General features: G+C 38.7%; 1 protein-coding gene across 1 annotated transcript in view; it reads right to left on the reverse strand.

Annotated features, from left to right (window-relative positions):
* dock10 (dedicator of cytokinesis 10) overlaps nucleotides 1-20,892 on the reverse strand; it is a 320,275-nt gene that overhangs the window by 149,497 nt on the left and 149,886 nt on the right. The window contains exons 4-5 of the mRNA XM_059651053.1: nucleotides 1,473-1,555; nucleotides 730-802 (exon numbers count right to left, since the gene is read on the reverse strand). Coding sequence (XP_059507036.1) covers nucleotides 730-802; nucleotides 1,473-1,555 — 156 coding nt within the window. The remainder of the gene's footprint in view (nucleotides 1-729; nucleotides 803-1,472; nucleotides 1,556-20,892) is intronic.

Raw genomic sequence — 20,892 nt, forward strand, 5'->3', positions numbered from 1 at the left:
AGAGACTTTCCTATTATGAAAGGATTATAGTTCTCATGCTTCATACACTGCGCTCCCAATTGTCCAGACAATGAATTCCTAAATTCACCAATGCACCTTAGAAAGGCAGAAAGGAAATGCCTCATATCTCTTATAACAGGGTTGATTGAGGGTGACACTTAGTAGTCAGGGGTTTAGTCTGCACCTCTGACTGCTAAACATCACTCAAAAATGCTGAATGACGTAAGGTGTCAAAAGGGGAAAAGGAAGTAATACAACTTTAAAAATGTGACCAAAAAAAAGTTGCATTTCAGCAATGCTGTTCTCGACTGTGTATGAAATAAAATTGCTGCCAGGCTTTCCCAGGCCATTAAAGGCTGCATTTGGGCAACACATTCCTGTTGTATTACTTTTGAGTTGTAATAACAGAAATCTCACTAAATAGGAATGAACTAACTTTCTCCTAACCAAGGGGAAATGCTTTCTGTTGTCTGGTCTGATCATAGTGCTGCTATTTACATTTTAATTGTTGATAATTATAATTTAACTGCAGACTGAATTTTATGTTTAGGTTGAGATTTAATGAGCAAATCTGCAATCACAAAAGTGAAAAGCAAACATAAATGTTAAATTACAACATTGGCAGTCAACATTTCATCAAATGTAAAAATAAATCCAACAAGGCATATATTAACAATAATGATTTATATCATTTGAACAATATTTCATGATTTTGTCACGTATATCTACCTCATCTTTCTCAACATCATCATGGTCAATCTCAAATGTATGTGAAGGCAGTTTATCTGGTCTAAACTGTTTCCTACAAAAGAAACACATTTCTGGTTATCTGAGTCATCTTTTTAACTATACAAATTTAGAATCTCTAAGCAGTTTTACTTCTCTCAACTTTTTGGATCCATAGTAATAATATCTAATTAATATTGCACTAGGTTTTTAAGGATGTACTGTTGTACTAAATGGTGGCATTTGCATATAATTTTAGTATAATATTATTAGATTTCTGCATATTTTTGACTCAAATGGATTAACGAGTTGATTAGGTTGGAAAAGGATTGAAGTCCCATTCCCTCCTAATCCTTACAGTACCCTCAGTTTAACTGTCCTGATAATCAATCAGTGCCAGCTCCCTGCAGAATTCTGTCAAAATAAATGGGAAAGCTGTAGGACAGACAGAAATATTCTTCCCATTTTAAGGAAATGATATTTTGTCTGGTAGCACTGTAACTTTCAACTACACGTAAGTTTATATCAAACAATACTTTAACATTGACACATCCTCAGTCAAAAATGTATTCATTTCTGTCCTAAGGCGTAATTAAGATACCAAACATTCCTTAATTATAAACAAATAATACTACAGTGACATTCGGATGGTCAGCAGTGAAACTGGTTGTGGACCAAGGCAAGATAAAATAAGCAACAATCTGAGCAAAGATTAAAATTAGACCTCTTTATAAAAAAGAACTTACCGAGGTAACTGTTTAAGATCCCCTGAATATTCTTCATATTTGTAGTTCACTGTATTCCAATTTGAATTGTAGTATTTGCAAGCCTGAGAATGCAAGAAAAAAAACTTAGCCTGCAAGACCATGTCCAAAATTCCTTACAATCCCAGCATTTCCAACCCAAATATCAGAGTTTGATTCTAAGGTAAAATACTTCAGATTCTGGAAACATGAAAACCAGAAGAAAATGTTGACACTATTCAGCATCCAAAGACAGAAAATCAATATTAGTGTTTCAGGGCAATAATCATACATCAGAACTTCAAAAAAGAATCAGTGACCTGAAATGTTAACTATCATTTTCCTTTCCACACAGGTTGCCAGACCGGCAATTAATTTCAGCACTCCTGTTTTAATTACCAACTTTAATGGCCCTCCTCATTGGGAACATGTAAACCATCCTGAAAATTGTGGTAAAGAAGAGATAGTTCGTGAACTGTATAGCACCATAAAGGTGACATAACAAAATTGCTGAATTTGTACATTAACTGCCAAATTAACTCACCACAGAAAATTATCATAATTAACAGCAAAAATCCCTTTTTAATGAGGAAAAAGTTAAAGGGCAATCAATTTCTTCAGCCTAGAAAATGTGAGCAATTTGAACTACTGAGTCACATTGATACGGGGAAGAAATTACATGAACAAAATTAAACTTTTGGCTTTACATTTTTCTTACTTTCAATTTGTTTCTTTCTTCTGTGTCTTTTAAGTGAATCTGACATATATGGCCCACTAAAAAGTGTTCCATGCTTATCAAGTTTTTAATGAATAATCATGGAGTGTGTGTGCTCTTTAGCAGAATTAGACATCTAAGTAGATCAAAATGAGTTTCTTTAATCAACAACGTGCTCGAGAAATTTTACGTCGAGTCTTCACACTCCTCATTACTTGAGTGAAACATTGAACAAAACAAACCTTATTTCTGAAGAAGGGTCTAGACCCAAAACATCAGCTTTTCTGCTCCTCTGATGCTGCTTGGCCTGCTGTGTTCATCCAGCTCTACACCTTGTTATCTCAGATTCTCCAGCATCAGCAGTTCCTCCTATCTCTGTAACACCTTACTCTAATGTCAGTTTCCATAATATACCATTCAGATATTAATTCTTTTAATCTAATTATTCAACGTCTTACCAAAAAATTTCATTTCATGCTAGTTTTAACGAAAGCAATTGTGAACACCAAAAGAATAGCTTATTTTGTCAGAACGTATAATATCCTTTTTATGCCTCTATTGAATGTAACCAGGATTCAGCACCTAAATTATATCAATTAGCTGCTTGAGCACATTATTTAAGGTACAGAGGTATTTTATTGTAAATTTGCATTTAACGACAATGCACATATTATTCAGTGTATTGTCCATTGTGGGATGAACAGCCAGGCGTATTGGTTGCTTACAAAAGAAACTACAGGTTTGTCAGTTAACAAACACCAAGCACACCATATCTAGTACTCTAACAGCACTGCTGTACCTATTCTCAAACAATACACTGGTTCACTGTTTTACTCTTGATTAGAAATTTTAAATAATTTTGTTTCCAGACCTTTACTACTCTCAATTAACAGCAGTATTAATCTGGTACTAGCATTTTATCAGCCTTCTAAACTACAGGATCACACCAGTGAAGGATACCAGCAGGAAGAGATGTGGGGGCAGGGACGATGGGACAGGAGAAGGGTAAGGTATATTTTGAGTACTGCCTAAATGCAGCAGCAGTCACTTCTAATTTCCTCTGTTTTTGGCGAATCATAGTGCCTTTTCCTAGGTGAAAGCAGCTTTCAGAAAGTCTTTAATTTATCTGCCAAATAATTCTTGGCCTTCAATACTTTGCTTTTCTATTACGCTGCCCTTTCAGTGTTTGGCACAGTAACCAGGATTTTGACATCCTGAGCATATGACCAAACTAAGTAACACCCTTTTGTCTGAGATTTTGGCTTACTCTAAATAATAAGTTGTTTCCAATAAAAACATTGCTGCAAAGTTGAACTTTGGAGAAATGAGAGGAGGCCTAGGTACTTTTGTGTCTCTTCTCAGAGGGTAATGTGAACATTAGTGTCATCCACCACGAACATCACAATTCATTTCCCACTATTTGTTCTGATTTGCAGTCCAACTTTGTTGACGGTGTTTCTATGAATTCTTCTTTAAGATCTCTCACATAGTGTCATATCGTCTGCAAAATGTAAAACACCAAAATTGGAGTCCACGTGTGCAAGACATGTTCAAAATAAATTTTCGTTTTACAATTCAGGCAGTCATATGGCAAAGCTGGTTACAGAATCCACCAATTTTCATTCCTTTGAAATTAACTTAGCTCAGTTGGCTGGATGGTTGGTTTGTAATGCAGATTGAGGCGAACAGTGTGGGCTCAATTCCCATACCAGCTGAGTTATCATGAAGGACTCTCATTCTCAACCTCTCCCCTCACCTGACGTGTGATGGCCCTCAGATTAGACCACTAATAATCACCTCTCTCTCTAATGAGAGGACAGCCCTTAGGTCCAGTTGGACTACAGCTACTTTCTCTTTACCTTATCATCTTGCTGAATCCATGCTGTAAATTCCCAATGGCTTTTGTGTCATTTATATCCTGGGGTAACCAGAGTTAAAATATGTTTCCCTTATTGTGATGTCCTGGGAAAGTTTTTTGCACAAATTAATTGTTAATTATATTTTCCTTGCTGTCCATTCATTTTCCATCCAAAATTCAACTTCTGTTTTAGAGGGTTTAGTTACCCATAGCTACTTATCAGGAAATTATATATTGGATATCTGAGATCCTGCTGTTTATCCAACTTCAATGAAGAAGTAGCCAAATGGAAAGGAAAGTAAGGTAGGTCACATAATGGGCAGCCAATGCCCAATAACCCTAAAGATGTTGAATGTCTTCTCTTTATATGTTTTAATTCCAATTTTTGATCAGTTTTCTGTCAAGACTGTTGCTATGTCTATGCCTAAATCATTTTGTTCTTTGTGACTTTACAGCTATGTTTTCCCTCAGTTCTCCTGTGGGGGAACTTAGGAAACGTTTCATGAATGTGAAATATTTTTATTGATGGTAAGATTATAAAAGAACAAGACTCCAAAAGCTGAAATTCATGTCCCAATGCACAACATTTATCAGTCCTTATGAGAAGCATTCCTATTAATTATTTTGATTTGAATTAAAGATAAGCAGAATGCTTACACACTCCCCAACAGCAACTTGTGTTTTTTTCTCAGTGATCAATTTTCAATCAGTAAGATTGCAGCAACACTGGGCATTATTTGTAACTGTATAACATTTCAATTTATTCATTAGTTTACACCTGAAATATTATTTTAAAGGAAATTTAAAACAAATGCAGTACTGTTGATTATTCATAAGGTCAACTGAGCACAACATCTTTCCACAACTCTCTTGTGATACCAAAAATACTTCTCCATGAATTATGTGAAAGGAATAAGTTGCATTTAATATATTTTGTCAGCTAGGCAATATGTAATTTGTATGTTTTAGCTTTTCTTTTTGTTTTCTATGAATTATTTGATTGATCATCTAAGTATGACCCAGCTAGGCCCACCCGCCAAACTTTTGTTTTTCATTTAAAATCACCTCACTGGCCAAGTCATACTTTCAAAACAAAATATCTTCCCTGCCCTCTCTGGTTACTTTCATGATTCAATAGTAGGACATGTCCAAGGGGGAATTGTGATTTTTATAGCCACCTAAAAGTCACAGACTCTTGGTTAAGCAAATTACAAATGGTGAAAACCTCCACCATTATCTGATATTCAACCAACCATTGTTAATTTGTATTATTGCTCATTTAAAATGAGTCAGATCAGGAGAAAATGCAGTGGCAATAAACAGAAGCCTTTAAGCTAAAGTTAAAGCCATCATGTTTCACACAACCAACTGTGAAAATGTATGGACTTTTCTGGTGGTTTCCAAAACTAATAACATTGAATTTCTCTCCTTCTTGCTTTGTAACTTCCTCTGTTGCAAATTTTATCAAAATTCTCCTAAAATATGCTGCGCACTCACACCAGCGCCAAAGTACTCCATGCTCCCACCACCCTCTATGTAAAGAATCACTTCATGGCTGACAGTTCCTTCTCTCAATGATAATATTAAATTCATGATACCATTGTCAATAACATCCAAACCAGAGGAAATAGTCTTTCCACAGTTACTCCATCAAAATGCCAAAGAAAGTTATAAAAATTCTACTAAATGATCAATTAACATTCTCTGCTACAATGAAAATAGTTCTGATATTTCGTGTCTCTATTCACAACCATAGCTTCTTACAGCATGCATCATTCTTTTGAAGTCATGCCTGCGCTCTTTAGGGTTTTAGGAACAAAGAAAAGCCAATTCCAAGACGCAGGACAATGGAAACAAAGCATCACGGAGGATTTCATAGCTGACAACGCCAGTGGGTCATAGAGGAACGGGATTATCTTGGATTATGGAGAAATGTGATATTCACTGACAATGCAAACCAATGCAAGCATACAAGGAGGAAAGTCTAAATCAGAGTTACCTGTGTGCTGTCTCCTCACCAGCCACCTTGTTCACCACTAGGTGTCTGAGGGTGATAGATACTCCCCTTTTGCAAAATTTGGAGACACTATATATTTCAAAAATCAAGTTGGTCAATATACCAGGATCCTATTATAATCAACATGGTGGGAATTCTCAGAGGTGGTAAGGGGTAAGGAATGATTGTATGAGATAATAAACAGCCAACAAGATCTCCACCTGCCCGATAAAAAAAAGACACCAGCAACCCTTAAATACACCTACTGCACTCATTGCCATTTCCATACAATCCTGTAGCCTGTAATAATTCATGGGGCCTTTTGCAGGGGTGGCCAATTTTAAGTGACTTCACAGGTACATGAAACCTGTCCAGATTGAATTATTTGCAGGGGAGCTGATGCAGTAGCAATTGGGCAGGATCCTTATTATTGTATGTATTAAAAACATTCTTTTAAATATAAGTAGCTTTTGTTGCAATTGGAGCTGACTGACCTCCATAAGACTGTCAACAATTAACTGGATAGAATGTTCTTCATGGCAGAGAGACATTGAGTTCAGAATTGATATTTCTGAGGTCAGAAGAAGTTGTCACCATTCTTGTAGAACACAGAATGTGACAATTTAGTGAGAATCAGTTTGGTTTGTGGGCCATCTGATAATAGGGTGGCTGATGAAAGGATCTACATTTGAGATTTACAATGCATGTTTTAAAGGTGATGAAACCCATTTCACAAAATGACAGGAAAAAGCAAACATTCCACCTACTGTTTGCATATTCCATGCTTGGAGTTAAAAAAAAATCTCTCGGTATCTACTGAGATGTGGCACATTTTTCCTTTCTCTCCCTCATAGGGACAAGAAGGATTGAGGTGTTTCTCACTTTTATTACACAGCCAAAGGAATTTTGATGAAACCTGCTTTACCATCATAATTTGTACACCTTGTTTAGCTCATATTGTAGTGAATTTGACTGTTTCATCTCGCCTGTTGATTTCACTTCTTCAAAAATAGGCATACAAGGTCAGGGCCACTGGATTGTGAAGTCAATCTCCACTCTCCTCAACAATCGTCAAGAGGGTTGCCTTCCCCTCCCAGTGAACAGCAACAGATGAGGCTAATTCTTCATTATTAGGGGTATTTCAAAACCCAACCCACTAACTAGCTCTGGTTTTGATAGAAACTATGTGCTCCCTATCACTCGTCCCACGGAAAATTGGACAAACTTCAATTATCTTTGGAGGTCACCTAAAAAAATCAATCCAGTTTTAAATTAATTTTCGTATCCATGCCCAGTGTACAAAGAAATTTTCTCCATTTTTCATATTATTTCAGCAAAACTAATAAATAAAACACTGAAAATTATGGACTACATTGAGCAAACTCTTTTCTTGGAATACTTAAGCATTTATTTTCTACTTTCATTCCAGGAAAATGTTTCTTTTCAAAAATACTTCCATTTGATGACGGAACTTTATGGATTTCATATCAGATTTCTCCATTGTATTTGTATTGTCAAAACCATTCCCATTCTTGCAGAAAGTAGAATATTAAAATGTCATTAATTCAGAACAATGTCTGACATGACTTATTAAAACAAATATGTATTTAAAAATGATTAACAAAGCTTCATATAGTCACAGCTGGTTTTTAAAATTAGACATCGAATATTTCCTCTAAAAATCTCTGAGCACTATATTAGGCATCCTGGCTGCAAACTTTGGCATCTCAGTACTGAGTTATTCAGACTCATTTTTGCTTCCAAAAGAAGATAGTAGGGCACACACATGCTTCTGATGCAGGCCACGTCAGATGATATTTTGAAGGCACTGGGAGCATGCATTGACCATTCACAGAAAATATCCAGAGGAGGCAGAACAATATATCGATCAGCAAATAATATCGATCTAATGCCAGCACGACCATTTTTAAACAATCTAGCTCACATTCTTTCTTAATCCTCAGCAGGTGAAAACCAGTGAAGCAGTGAGATGTCCCTATCAAAACTACATGTATTTAAAAGAATTGTCAATTATTTAAAAGGATTGTCAATTATTTACAGGTCAATTACTAATTAATTTGTACTGGTATTGTAGCATTATGGAAGTCTCTGGTGGTGTCTGGAGATTTTCCACCATTTTTAACCATCATTGTAAGCAATGTGATATGTTAGTGAACTTGATTCTAACTTCAGCAATTCCGCTTACAGACATGGCTGCAGTCCAGTTGGTACTATCCATTATGGGCAAGATGCCAGGGAGAAATTGCAGAGATCACACCATTAATTGCTTTACTATGTTTATTTTTCAGCAAGGTAATCCTACACAGTTAAACCTCAAATGAGAGAAATTTCAGATCATCAAAGGAAGTTAGTTAGCTTGACCATCAATATTGGGTCCTGTAATGAAATGCGTTTCAGTGAAGACTTCCTGATGGAAATTATCAAATGCTGCTAAACCATAACATCAGAGCAGGATAAAGGTTATATTGTCAGTGACATGAGGTGACCATAGCATGAACTTTTAGGCATTGAACTCCTTCCTGGCAAGAGCTGCTGAGATTGAGGTTGTTTCCCAGACTACACAGTGCAACAGTGCAATAAGAGAGGTGATTGAGGTTCTGCATTTCATTTTATCCTACCAGAGAGAAGTAGGTTGAACAAGCACACCACATTGTGAAGATGACAGTAAAGTCCCAATGGATCAGCCTACAATGGCTGGAGGCTACAATTACAGAAAGCCAGCCTATAAATGAGTGTTAAGCGGAACTTCAATATTCCCTTGGTGCATATCTTCCTATGTCTTCACCTATCATAACAGGCTCACATAGTGCCGCTCCACCAGCATGGCTTACAGAAGGCTGCTCAACTAACTCTGGGCCTAGATGACCCAATCCTCATTATAGCATCTCAGCATGGGCAGCAATGATCTGAGTTGACAGGCAGTAACAAGTGCAGATTAACAGCAAAGGAAAACAAATGCCCTCATCCTGAGAGACAATACTCCATGGAGACTTTGTTGCTCCTACAGGGATCATCTCATTTACCTAAGCTGTTGAAAGACTGCTGTGACATTCTGCAATTTCTTGAAACACTGCTATATGCAGTGATGATAGTAACTATTAGTTTGTATAGTATCAATCCAAACTTGCATGTGACAATTCTGAATTTGAAAACTGAGAGAGCAGCCTTGAGGTGCTGCGAAATGTTTGGGTCTGCAGTTGAGTGAAGCAGGATGCACGTTGGAAAGGACAAGCTCCAAGATCTGCACAAAGCTCTGTGCAAAGGTGGCTCAGATGCCTCTGTGACTTTTAACATTCAGTAAAGGATTTGGGAGGCCTCCCAGTGCACACTTCATTACATACAACATTCATCCTCTTCTGCAGCTTAGCCCATTGAAGTTCTCGCCGAAGTCCTGTGTTGTAGAATATGTGGTATACTTTGCTCTCAGGTGATTGTAGAACACTCATGCTGAGTGTCTCATCATGTGCAATCCTGCCTATTAGTTATCCTTTAAAATGCCATAGTATCAGTCAAGAATGATTAAATGTGAAGATATTGTTTTCTTGAATGGTTTCAGCCATTGTGACAGACATGGCCTCAACCAAGGTCACTCAAAGTGGTGACCAAAGTTCCCTGTTAACAAAGTGTGGAGCTGGATGAACACAGCAGGCCAAGCAGCATCTCAGGAGCACAAAAGCTGATGTTTCGGGCCCAGACCCTTCATCAGAGAGGGGGATGTGGAGAGGGTTCTGAAATAAATAGGGAGAGAGGGGGGGGCAGACCGAAGATGGGCAGAGGAGAAGATAGGTGGAGAGGAGGGGTGGGGAGTTGGGGAGGGGAGAGGTCAGTCCGGGGAGGACGGACAGGTCAAGGAGGGGGGATGAGGTTAGTAGGTGAGAAATGGAGGTGCGGATTGAGGTGGGAGGAGGGGATAGATGAGAGGAAGAACAGTTTGGGGAGGCGGGGATGAGCTGGGCTGGTTTTGCGATGCAGTGGGGGAAGGGGAGATTTTGAAGCTTGTGAAGTCCATTCCACTCCCGCACATCCCAGATGGTTGTTTTCTTCAAGGACTGCAACTTCAGCCCCTCCCCCCGCCCCCGCAGTGGTCGAGAATGCCCTTGATCGTGTCTCCCGCATTTCCTGCAACATATCACTCACACCCCGCCCCCGCAATAACCGCCCAAAGAGAATGCCCCTAGTCCTCACATACCACCCCACCAACCTCCGGATACAATGCATCATCCTCCGACACTTCTGCCATCTACAATCTGACCCCACCACCCAAGACATTTTTCCATCCCCACCCTTGTCCGTCTTCCAGAGAGACCACTTTCACCACGACTCCTTTGACCGCTCCACACACCCCTCCAACCCCACCACACCCGACACCTTCCCCTGCAACTGCAGGAAGTGCTACACTTGCCCCCACACCTCCTCCGTCACCCCTATCCCAGGCCCCAGGATGACTTTCCATATCAAGCAGATGTTCACCTGCACATCTGCCAATGTGGTATACTGTATCCATTGTACCCGCTGTAGCTTCCTCTACATTGGGGAAACCAAGCGGAGGCTTGGGGACCGCTTTGCAGAACACCTTCACTCGGTTCGCAATAAACAACTGCACCTCCCAGTCGCGAACAATTTTAACTCCCCCTCCCATTCTTTAGAAGACATGGCCATCATGGGCCTCCTGCAGTGCCACAATGATGCTACCCGAAGGTTGCAGGACAGCAACTCATATTCCGCTTGGGAACCCTGCAGCCCAATGGTATCAATGTGGACTTAACAAGTTTCAAAATCTCCCCTCCCCCCACCGCATCCCAAAACTAGTTCATTCCCTCCCCCCACTGCATCCCAAAACCAGCCCAGCTCGTCCCCACCTCCCTAACCTGTTCTTCCTCTCACCTATCCCCTCCTCCCACCTCAAGCTGCACCTCCATTTCCTACCTACTAACTTCATTCCGCCTCCTTGACCTGTCCGTCCTCCGCGGACTGACCTATCCTCTCCCTGCCTCTCCACCTATCTTCTCCTCTGTCCATCTTCGGTCCGCCTCCCCCTCTCTCCCTATTTATTTCAGAACACTCTTCCCAACCCCCTCTCTGATGAAGGGTCTAGGCCCAAAATGTCAGCTTTTGTGCTCCTGAGATGTTGCTTGGCCTGCTGTGTTCATCCAGCTCCACACTTTGTTATCTTGGATTCTCCATCATCTGCAGTTCCCATTATCTCTGACCAATATTCCCTGTATTGGTTTGGTGTTATGTAGTTTCAAACTTTTCTGGTGAAGCAATGCTGCCATTTGACCTGCAAGAGGAAGAGTGTCAGTTAATATGGTGCAATGTGTTTTTAAGTGATGTAGCTGCCTTAACTCAATGGTTGACAGTAAGTACTGGTGTGTGAGATGAAGGTTTGAGGCTTACAGCAGTGAGAATTGCGTAAGGATGAGACTAAGTGTTGAATGTTAAGAATGAGTCATGAATGCAGCCTCATAACTTACTCTGCCTCCTGCTTAGACTTAGGAACAAACAATTCCAGCACCTGCTGCAGCCAGAGTATACTTCCCCTTTGAGAGTTTTGCATGGCTCTAAGTGCAGAACAGGCAAGCTTTAAACAATGCTTAAAAAACCTGGCCCCCTTGTTGATGTATTCAAACATTTAACTGCATGTTTCGTGCCAACTTCATAAACCAATGAATCAAATTAGGAGGCTATGTAACCTTGGCAAGTTGCCTATATCTGAAAAAATGTGAATGGGTTAATCTTGCATCACATTTGTTTTCAGGGTTTATTGAATTATTCCCTCCCCTTTCTGCCACATCACACACATTGACGTTGGATTGACGTAAGAAACAAGACCTGTAAATCTTCAACTACAAATTTTCCACTCATCTCTTCATCAAAACAACCAACACATACATTCAGGATCTCATGTCAGTGCTTCATATCAGAAAGTGTATTTGTAAAAACCTCATAAAATAGCAAAACTTGACAAACGCCTTCAAAAGCCTAACCACTCAAAAACAATCCTATTAAAAATCAGATTATGAAACAGGCACATCAGCCTGGAAGTGTTCTCTTTGCTATTTTATGAATCACGCCAGCCAATTTATTTTAAACTGATTGATGCCTCTGCCGAAATAACAGAGAAAGGAATTTCATGTATATATGCAAACATTCATCTACTGGTACCCTATGGCACAATTTCCAGGCCAACTATTTTGTGTAAAAATGCAACAGAGCCTTTCATAATGTAACCTGCATGTATATCCACTGTGAATCTTTTTTGTCACAGGACAAAAGAGCAGACTGCAGCAATTCCCAGCTTCATAAAGTGAGGGAGAAACTTCAAGGTATGATGTTAAACTTTAACTTCTGTCCCAAGGCATCCATCAACACACTGATCTCCCTCATCCTCTCAAAAACATTTATGATCTGGCATCTAGGATGCAAGTATTTCACACCTACACCAATTTCGGCTTTATTAAGGATCCATAGCAATAAGAATACTTGCATTGACTTTAATAATAGTTTAATCGGGCTCCATTCCTATCATTCTCAATCAATCTCTGGATAATCCATTTGATTTTACAAAGAGTAAGAGACATTTTAGAACAAACACTTATTTGGAAAATGAAGACTAGATAATACATTTTGCCCAGTTCCTGATAAGCACAGCGGCCCTGGGCCAAGGTGGGATAGCCTTAACTCCAATGCTAAAGCAGGCTGTAATTATTCTCTGCGGCTTCAAAACCTTTGCCGGCCTATGTATTTCAGAAGGGAGAAGTGTAATTAGTGACCCTTTAGAAAATCAGAGCTGACAAATTAATTTCTTGCCCTTCCAGGCCAGGTCACAACCTGATCAATTTTAGTAGCCAATCCCCTTGTGAAACCAGCCAAATTGACTTCCTCTACATTTTGGTATCACCCAGGGCTGAAGATTCCTAATGGGGTTGAAAGTAGGTGAGTCCTTTTAAGTGGAGGTCTAGGTTTTCCCTTGAGTTGGCTGGGGAAAGAAAGTTGTATCTGTTCGGGCTTCTGATCTTAAGCCTCTTCCCTGTTCTCTATTTGGTGAGAAGGACACTGCGGTTTCCGACTGGGTTGGGGGGTGTCTGGTTTGTATGATACACCTTTTTAAAAAAAATGATTCCTGGAAATAAATGTTCTGGTTGTTCTTGAGCTCCATTTTGAAACATAAAAGAATGTGTTGGACCACCATGTCCCATTTACTGGTTTCACTAGTTCTTCCTTCAGGGTTCTGAGGCTGCCCATTAAAAATGTATTTGAATCCTCATGCTATCATCTAGGAACTGATATGATTAGTAATGCTCTTTCTAACCACACAACCATTGGAAAGCATGCTCAAGTCAACCGCCATAGCACTGCATGATGTTCACTTCTAGAAGCCACTGTCGCACATGGAACTTGGAGATCCACAGAGGTGGAAGAAAAATTAAAGGAAAATGATGACTACATTAAAAAAAACAGGTTTGTTTGGGTTTCATTGCTTTTTCATTAATATATTGAACTACAGATTTAATATTTCCTGCATTTTCAGATTTTCATACACATAATCTTAGAATCCCTATATTGTGGAAACAGGCCCTTTGGCCCAACCGACACTGACCTTCAGAGCATCCCACCCAGACCCATCCCCCTATAACCCATACACCCCTGAACACTACGGGCAATTTGGCATGGCCAATCCACCTAGCCTGCACATCTTTGGGCTGTGGGAGGAAACCAGAGCACCCAAAGGAAATCCGCACAGACACTGGGAGAATGTGCAAACGCTACACAGGCTATCACTTGAGGGTGGAATCGAACCTGGGTCCCTGGTGCTGTGAGGCAGCAGTGCTAACCACTGAGTCAGTTTGAAATCAGTGCTGTCAATAAGGGTGAACAAATATTGGACGTCTTCATATAATTCTGCCTGTCCACAATTTGACAGAAACATTAGTCTATAACACAAATGGGTCAATGCTTGAGTTAACATAGTAGACGAGGTCTTCCAAATACATTCATCATCTTCAATTTTCTCAGTAGTAACTTTGAGCTGGTAATTTCTTTTGCTCCGAACTGATTTACCTTCCTTCCTGAAGAACAAGAATAGTTACAATCACTAAAAAAAAAACTTGTGTTCAAGAAAATATGGTTTTCTACGAAAGGGTAAGACATTGTGTGTGTGCTTTTAGGTAAGCTTAACAAACTGACTCCAACATGCATAATGCCATTACCATATTGATCGTAATCTTTCAAAAACTGATTGCTGGAAGAAAAATAATAAATAATCTCTAATGATCGTTCCTATATGAGTAGATAAAACTAAGTTCAGTTGAAGGTTTATAATATATTACTAGATTGAGCTTAAGTTCTAAAGTTGTGGCAAATGGATTTTTGCTTTTTAGTTCTCTAAAGGTGACTTACTTTTTAAAGGTCAGAAACTCATTTTTTTAGCACTGGACTGAAGCAGCATTTTCATGAAATCATGTGAATTTAGCTCAATGACTAGGCAAGCTACCAAGTAAAATAATGACTGAAGTTTCTTTTTGACTCAGAGAGAGATGCCAGATACACGTTCAGTGTAGAAGAAAAGATCCACACATGCAGATACCCAGTATGTCATCTCAAAATGGCCAAAGTTGCCTCTTGCCTGCCCTCTGAAGTGGCCTAGCGAGTCATCAGTTCAAAGGCAATACAGGCAACAAATGTCGGTCTTGACAGAAACACAGATATCTCACAAAAAGATAAATAAAGAGAGAAAGCCCACAGGGATTTTCTGGAGTTCAGTGATAAAATTCATGGAGTTTGTCCCAGTCTCTCTCTCTCTCAGGGAGAGATGGGGGGTATTCACCAGGTAAATGCATAGAAATTCATCAGAAGGAAAAGCTAGTGACCTCATTAGTTGAGGAAGAAATTTTAAAGTGAAGATAGCAATGATACTTCATTAGGTTCTGAGTGTCTGTCAAGAATATTTGAAATAAAGACTTGAGTCATTTTCTTTGATAAGAATTTTCCAAATTCTCTATTTTGAGTTCTGAAGAAGTGTCACTGGATCCAAAACATTAACTCTGTTTCTCTCCACAGATGCTCCACAGTCCGGCTGAAGTTTTTCCAAACTATTTTTGTTTCCAAATTGCCTGTGTTGTTTTCATCAAAGTACATTGGCATGCAAATGTGAATATGTTTAGTGCTAAAGAAATTGAGAAAATAAACCTAATCATCTATCAAACCAACTTTCACTCTGGGATCTGATTTGTCGAGTAATACCTACAGCTGAATTCTTAATAAAGTAAAAACAATTTTCAACATTCAAGATTTGTGGCTCCTGAACAGTCAAACTGGTTGTCAACCAAAATAACATGTCAAAATAGAATAATGTAATTAAGGCCAGGATGATGAAATCTCCATGTGAGGTAAAACTGCAAACCAACCTGTCAAACTGACAATTTCATATATGTCATAACAGGAATGTTCAAATTTGACAGACTAAAGAATTCACATAAGAATACCTGATTTACCTATAGATAATCCCTTCAATCAAGCAAAAAAAAATGATCATAAATCAGGTAATAACAGTCATGCCTCAGAAACATCCTTTAAGGAAAGTAAGTTTTCTATTTCAAAAAATCTGCAATTCAGCTTCTTACTTATTATGTACAATTGCTCAGGGACCACTAATAAATATATCTGTAACTATGAGTTCAGAAACTATCAGTTTGTCTTCAAGCATTTCTGCCTCGGCTTCAAATATAAATATCAGTGTGAAGCTACGTTCACTGTGGGTTGTGTGACTGAGTATGCACCAACTGTTCCAATGGTCTGTGCACAGTGTTTAGTATTGGCACACCAATCACAGCATTGACTTCCAGTTCCATAAGTTGCTGTCATGCACGGGCCTCACAGGCCCACACATCAATGAGAAAATTCAAAGACATGCTGTTGTGAAGGAGTAATATCTGATTGTCAAATCCTGTCAGATTCTAATCCTAGCCTCTGATACTTATTTCAGTGCTTTGACAGTTTTCAATTAAGCCCTTTCAGAAAAGTGGTTCCAAATAGCTAATATATCCTGGAGTTGCGAATGAAGCAGACTGGCTGGTTTTGACAGTGCCGGAGCTCGATAGTGTGTACTAGTGAGGTTGCAGGCAGGGTTCACACAGGAACCCAAATGGATCCTACATCCAGCTAAGTCAGGGCTGTTGGGCTGGGAGACCTGTAAATTTTAGAATATGTGTGGAGCATGGAAGGGGGTCTGCTGTATTTTGCATCCTCCCAAGATGGTGCCTGCTTCCTGACCACAGCTTGGAATATTTTATTTTCACAAAATTAAGCGGCCAGATCCTGCCTGCCTTCCCACACCAACTGTATATTACATGGGCAGGGGAACATTGGAACCAAATGAGCATTTAACAAGCTTAACTGACGCAATTATCTATTTGCACCATCATGGGCGGGCTGGTGACTTCAATACCCACCCATCGCTTGTATTATTGGGGTAAGCTGCGGGCAGATATGACAATGGTAGTCTGGGCACTCAACCTATTTTACATGCCTTTGCATCAAAAACACATCCACGCAGCCATATTTATGTTCAGTCCAAAGCCTACAATCGGAAGGCAGGCTCTTTTCAAGTAAATCAAAAATTCCTACAACGTTGCTTCAGTGCTGATATTTAATCTTCATAAAACATTATAGATGTTACTACATGGCTGTTACTTTTTATTGCTTCACAACAGTAGCTACAAATTAGAGAATCAATTCAATTTAAAGGTTACACAAGCCATTTAACACGTGTGTGTATCGCTGTTGTTAAAGATGTGTGGTTTTGTGTAAAATGTCAAATATGGATACATAACTTTCAACTTTTCCCAAGTCCAAAACCGGAAGATGATGACACACAAGGCAGGATTTAAGAAAAAAAATTCCAATAATCTACTTTCTTACTTGGTCATTTCTGACCTCAGGATTTAAGGAAAGTCGTGGGTGAAGCAGTTACATATTTCAATGCAGAAACAGTGCTCTGGGGAACTCCTCCAACCATATCCCAGTACTGAAGAAATTTTTAAAAAGCAGCCATTTTTCATGCACCAGGACAATTGCTCGCAACTGGACAGTGTTTTTTGCCCACAATTTACATTAACTTCACTTTTATTAGTGTTCCTTAGCAACCATCTGAGGACAGGATGGTGATGGTGACAATAGGAGATATTTAACGAATATCATAAAGGAGGTAGAGGTGCAGAGAGATGCAGGTATAGACAAGTGGAGTTTATGACATAGACTAACAAATTAAATGTAAAACTGGTAAGTCAGGAGAAATATAAAGTATAGTAAGTATATTGATAAGAGTGAGATCAGAAGAAGTGAGGAAATGTCCTATAAGCCCAATGCTTTTTGCTGGAGAATTAATAGATTTTTAAAAGTTTAGATGGATCATTGGCCAAATTTGTAAATAATGCTGAAATAATAATGAATTCTGAGCACCACAAGAAGCTGATTGTGGATATTAACGAGATGGCGGTCTGGGCAATATATGGCAGAGGAAGTTTTATGTCAGTAAATAGCAGTAAATGAACAGTAAATGAGCAGGAAAAAAGGCTTCTCAAAATTTACATTGCCAAAACTTAGTTCTGAGCAATGGCATAGGGATTTAGAGATTTGGAGTTTAGTTTCAATAGATACTAAAAGCAGCATCTTAAGTGAATCAGGGCATTAGAAAAGGTACCAGAAAGCTGCTTCTTGTATCAAGATTTATGGAGTGCAAAATATTAAAACTTATTAGCAATTCCAGAATGGGTGAGACAAAGAAAGAAATGCCAGCAAAAATGTAAACAAAGTGATGATGTTGAAGAGTTACCTTAAAGATGAAGGACATGGAGTAGTAGAAAGGTTAAAGGCTTAAATAACAAAATATGGGCCTAAATGGTTATGATGTGTAGCCAACATGGAGATTAAAGAGTGGGTGATTTCCTGGAAATGACTATATGAACAGGAGCATGACTGGTTGGTAGCTGAAAATGGAACAATCAGCGACCCGAGAGAGAGAGGATTCATAGAAGTGTGTCTTGCTAATGATAATCATAATTGTCAACTCAAAATAAAACCACTGTGGTATAGCACTCCTTCTCTATCCTGTTTGAATAAAGATAGTAGATTGTGGAACTGTGCAGTAAATTTGTGTTACACGTGTGCAGGAAGTGATGTGAATACCTGTGTTTAAAGCTGCATGTTGTGTCAACTATTAAGGTGAAATTTATTTCTTCCTTTGACAAATCATTTGCCTGTTCATGCATAATCTGCTTTGACTTTGATCCATAGTAAATTAGAAGCAACAAAAAGTGGGATCTTGATGGTCAGTTCTTCATTGACGATCTTTCAGTAAATGTACTTATTTCAGTTTAGTTACCCCTTAGGGATCATCACATTCTACTGTATAAACATAAAGTCTATCTTCGAAACTGTATCTGAATGACAGGAATACTGGCAAGCACTATTGAACACATACTTTTGATATGTGCTCTTTAAGTTCCATCAATCTTTGCTCATAATCAGTGTTTTGACTGCAATTGGGCATCAGGAGAGCTGGTCTCCAGAGTCTTTCAAAGTCTTAATTGAAGTATAAGTCAATTTTTTTATACTTTTAGTCACAGCCAAAATGTCCTACTGTACTCAAAAATAGGTCATGTCCTGTCAGGTGATCTGCTGTCATGATCCCATGCTTGTCTGTCTTGTGCTATCCGCTTCCACAGTCATCTGCAAATGTCTGTGATCTACTTAGGTCAATTTCTCATTTGTTATCCACTACTTGTCCTCTACAAGAGATCTCTGTGCTTATTCACTCTGATCAAAGGTCAAAAATGCCATTTTTGTTTATGGGCGTCACCTCTTTTTTCACCCTTGCATTTTCAAATCCTTTTCTCCTTTGTTTTATAGTCTGTAAATTGATGTTTCAGTATATGTTTTAACATTCACATTTCAAAAGACCCTATACACAAATGCCTTATCTTCCTGATTTCTGAGGTATAAAGGAAAGTGTATAGAATATTATTTTACAAGTGCTTTTTGCAAAGTTACAAGATGCACTTTTCTTGTTGTTAACTAGTCATTCATCTTCACAAAATCATTTCTGTTTATTTCCATCCCTCTCCTAATATCCACATCACATCTGACATCTCCTATTATCATTCGTCCTAAATGGACAAACGTTTCCACACATTTCAGTCTGATACATTTCTCCTCAATTTCACTTTAGTTTTTCTCAAAAGCCATCTTTCTAAATACCATCAATTTTGTATGTTTGATTTTCATGCACAATCCACATGCTACCTTCTAAATTTCAGCTGATCAATAATATTTTTTCATGAAGTTAACTAAAAATGAACATTATTGGGGAACTGCACATGGTTATATTTTTAAGTACAAGAATGGAGTAGTAATAAAAATCTACATAAATGCAAAGCAGACATCAATATAGCTTTAAAATGACCAGTGTATTAGCAGCGAAATTGGAAGAATATCTGCCAAAGAAATTTAACAAGATTTGAATTCTCTAAAAAAAGAACAGAACTGCACAAGCCATAAGTAACATTCAGTACAACTGCTGAGTCAACAATTTGAATTTCACTTGCCTCTTTAGCCATCATTGCCATAATCATTTTCCATTAAGAATCAAGTTAGAAAAAAGGAGCTCTGGTGTTGCTGCAGTATAATTTGGAAATGTTGAATTGCTCATGACATTAGAAAATAATATTGCCTAAGTTGCTTCTGTTCAAAACTATACTGGTGCATTTTATATCTCAAAGGGTGAAACTGTCCTGTTTTCAGACGAAGTCCAAAAGCAGGAAAGTTGCACGTAGAGAAACCTAAAGCTAACCTTGGTCAGAAAACTCACCCAATACTTCATCAATCAGGCAGAAGATTGGCTGCCACAGGCTTTCTGCTGGAGCTACAAACCCTAATCAGGAAGTCTCACCTGCCTGGAGTTGCTGGTCAGTCAGAGGTTAACATCACCAGAACTCAACAGCTGAATACTGAATACTATCTTCTCAGATCCTATAGTGGATTCTCATAGGGTTTTTGAATAAGTGTTTATTTCATGATCATCTCAAAGACTTTCCAATCTTATTATGGAGTTTAACAATTCTGTGTGTAGTGGTTACCAGGTTAGTGGGCATGGGAGTGGGAGTGGGGATGCTGAGGGCATACATGGGATGAATGAATGAAGTTACAAACAGGGATGAGACAGAAATGTTAATTTTGCTACCGTCCATGTTGTCAGCAATTGATTCATATTTTTAAAAGGAAAACATGTATAGGCTTAATGAAAAATATGTTTTTAATATTGCAATTGAAAACTTGAAAGGGAGGCCAACATGGCTGGTTTGCCATGCGGTTTATCAGAATCCTCATTTATAAATATTGTGTTGGGCTAAGTTGATTGACTGTAAACTGAATTATTATTTAGAGGTATTTGCCTCAGAGGATTGAGATAATCATTTTCTTGGTTTCAGTATGACTCATTCAGGTTGGGAAATACCATGGGTTCATTTCAGGTCTTGGGTAGTGTCACGTTTAGACTGAATATGTCTTTCCACAGGTTAAGTGAGATAACTTTCAGTGAGCACCCTACAAAACCTGTTAGTATCCATTCTCAAAAAAAGAAATGTCTTAGAATATTCTATCCTGATGACAGCTTATTTTTTAAAGTTTTGAGTATGACATGCCTTTGCTAGGCAAGACAATGGCCCTGGGGTAGAGGGAACGGATGGAGTGAGAGGCATGGAGGGTGGGTGAGTGGGCATTGAGCAAAAGGGTCATGAAGAGTAGTGTAGGGGATATGGGGGTGGCTGGGAGACGG

Source organism: Stegostoma tigrinum, chromosome 14, assembly GCF_030684315.1.
Source record: "Stegostoma tigrinum isolate sSteTig4 chromosome 14, sSteTig4.hap1, whole genome shotgun sequence".
Taxonomy (NCBI): domain Eukaryota; kingdom Metazoa; phylum Chordata; class Chondrichthyes; order Orectolobiformes; family Stegostomatidae; genus Stegostoma; species Stegostoma tigrinum.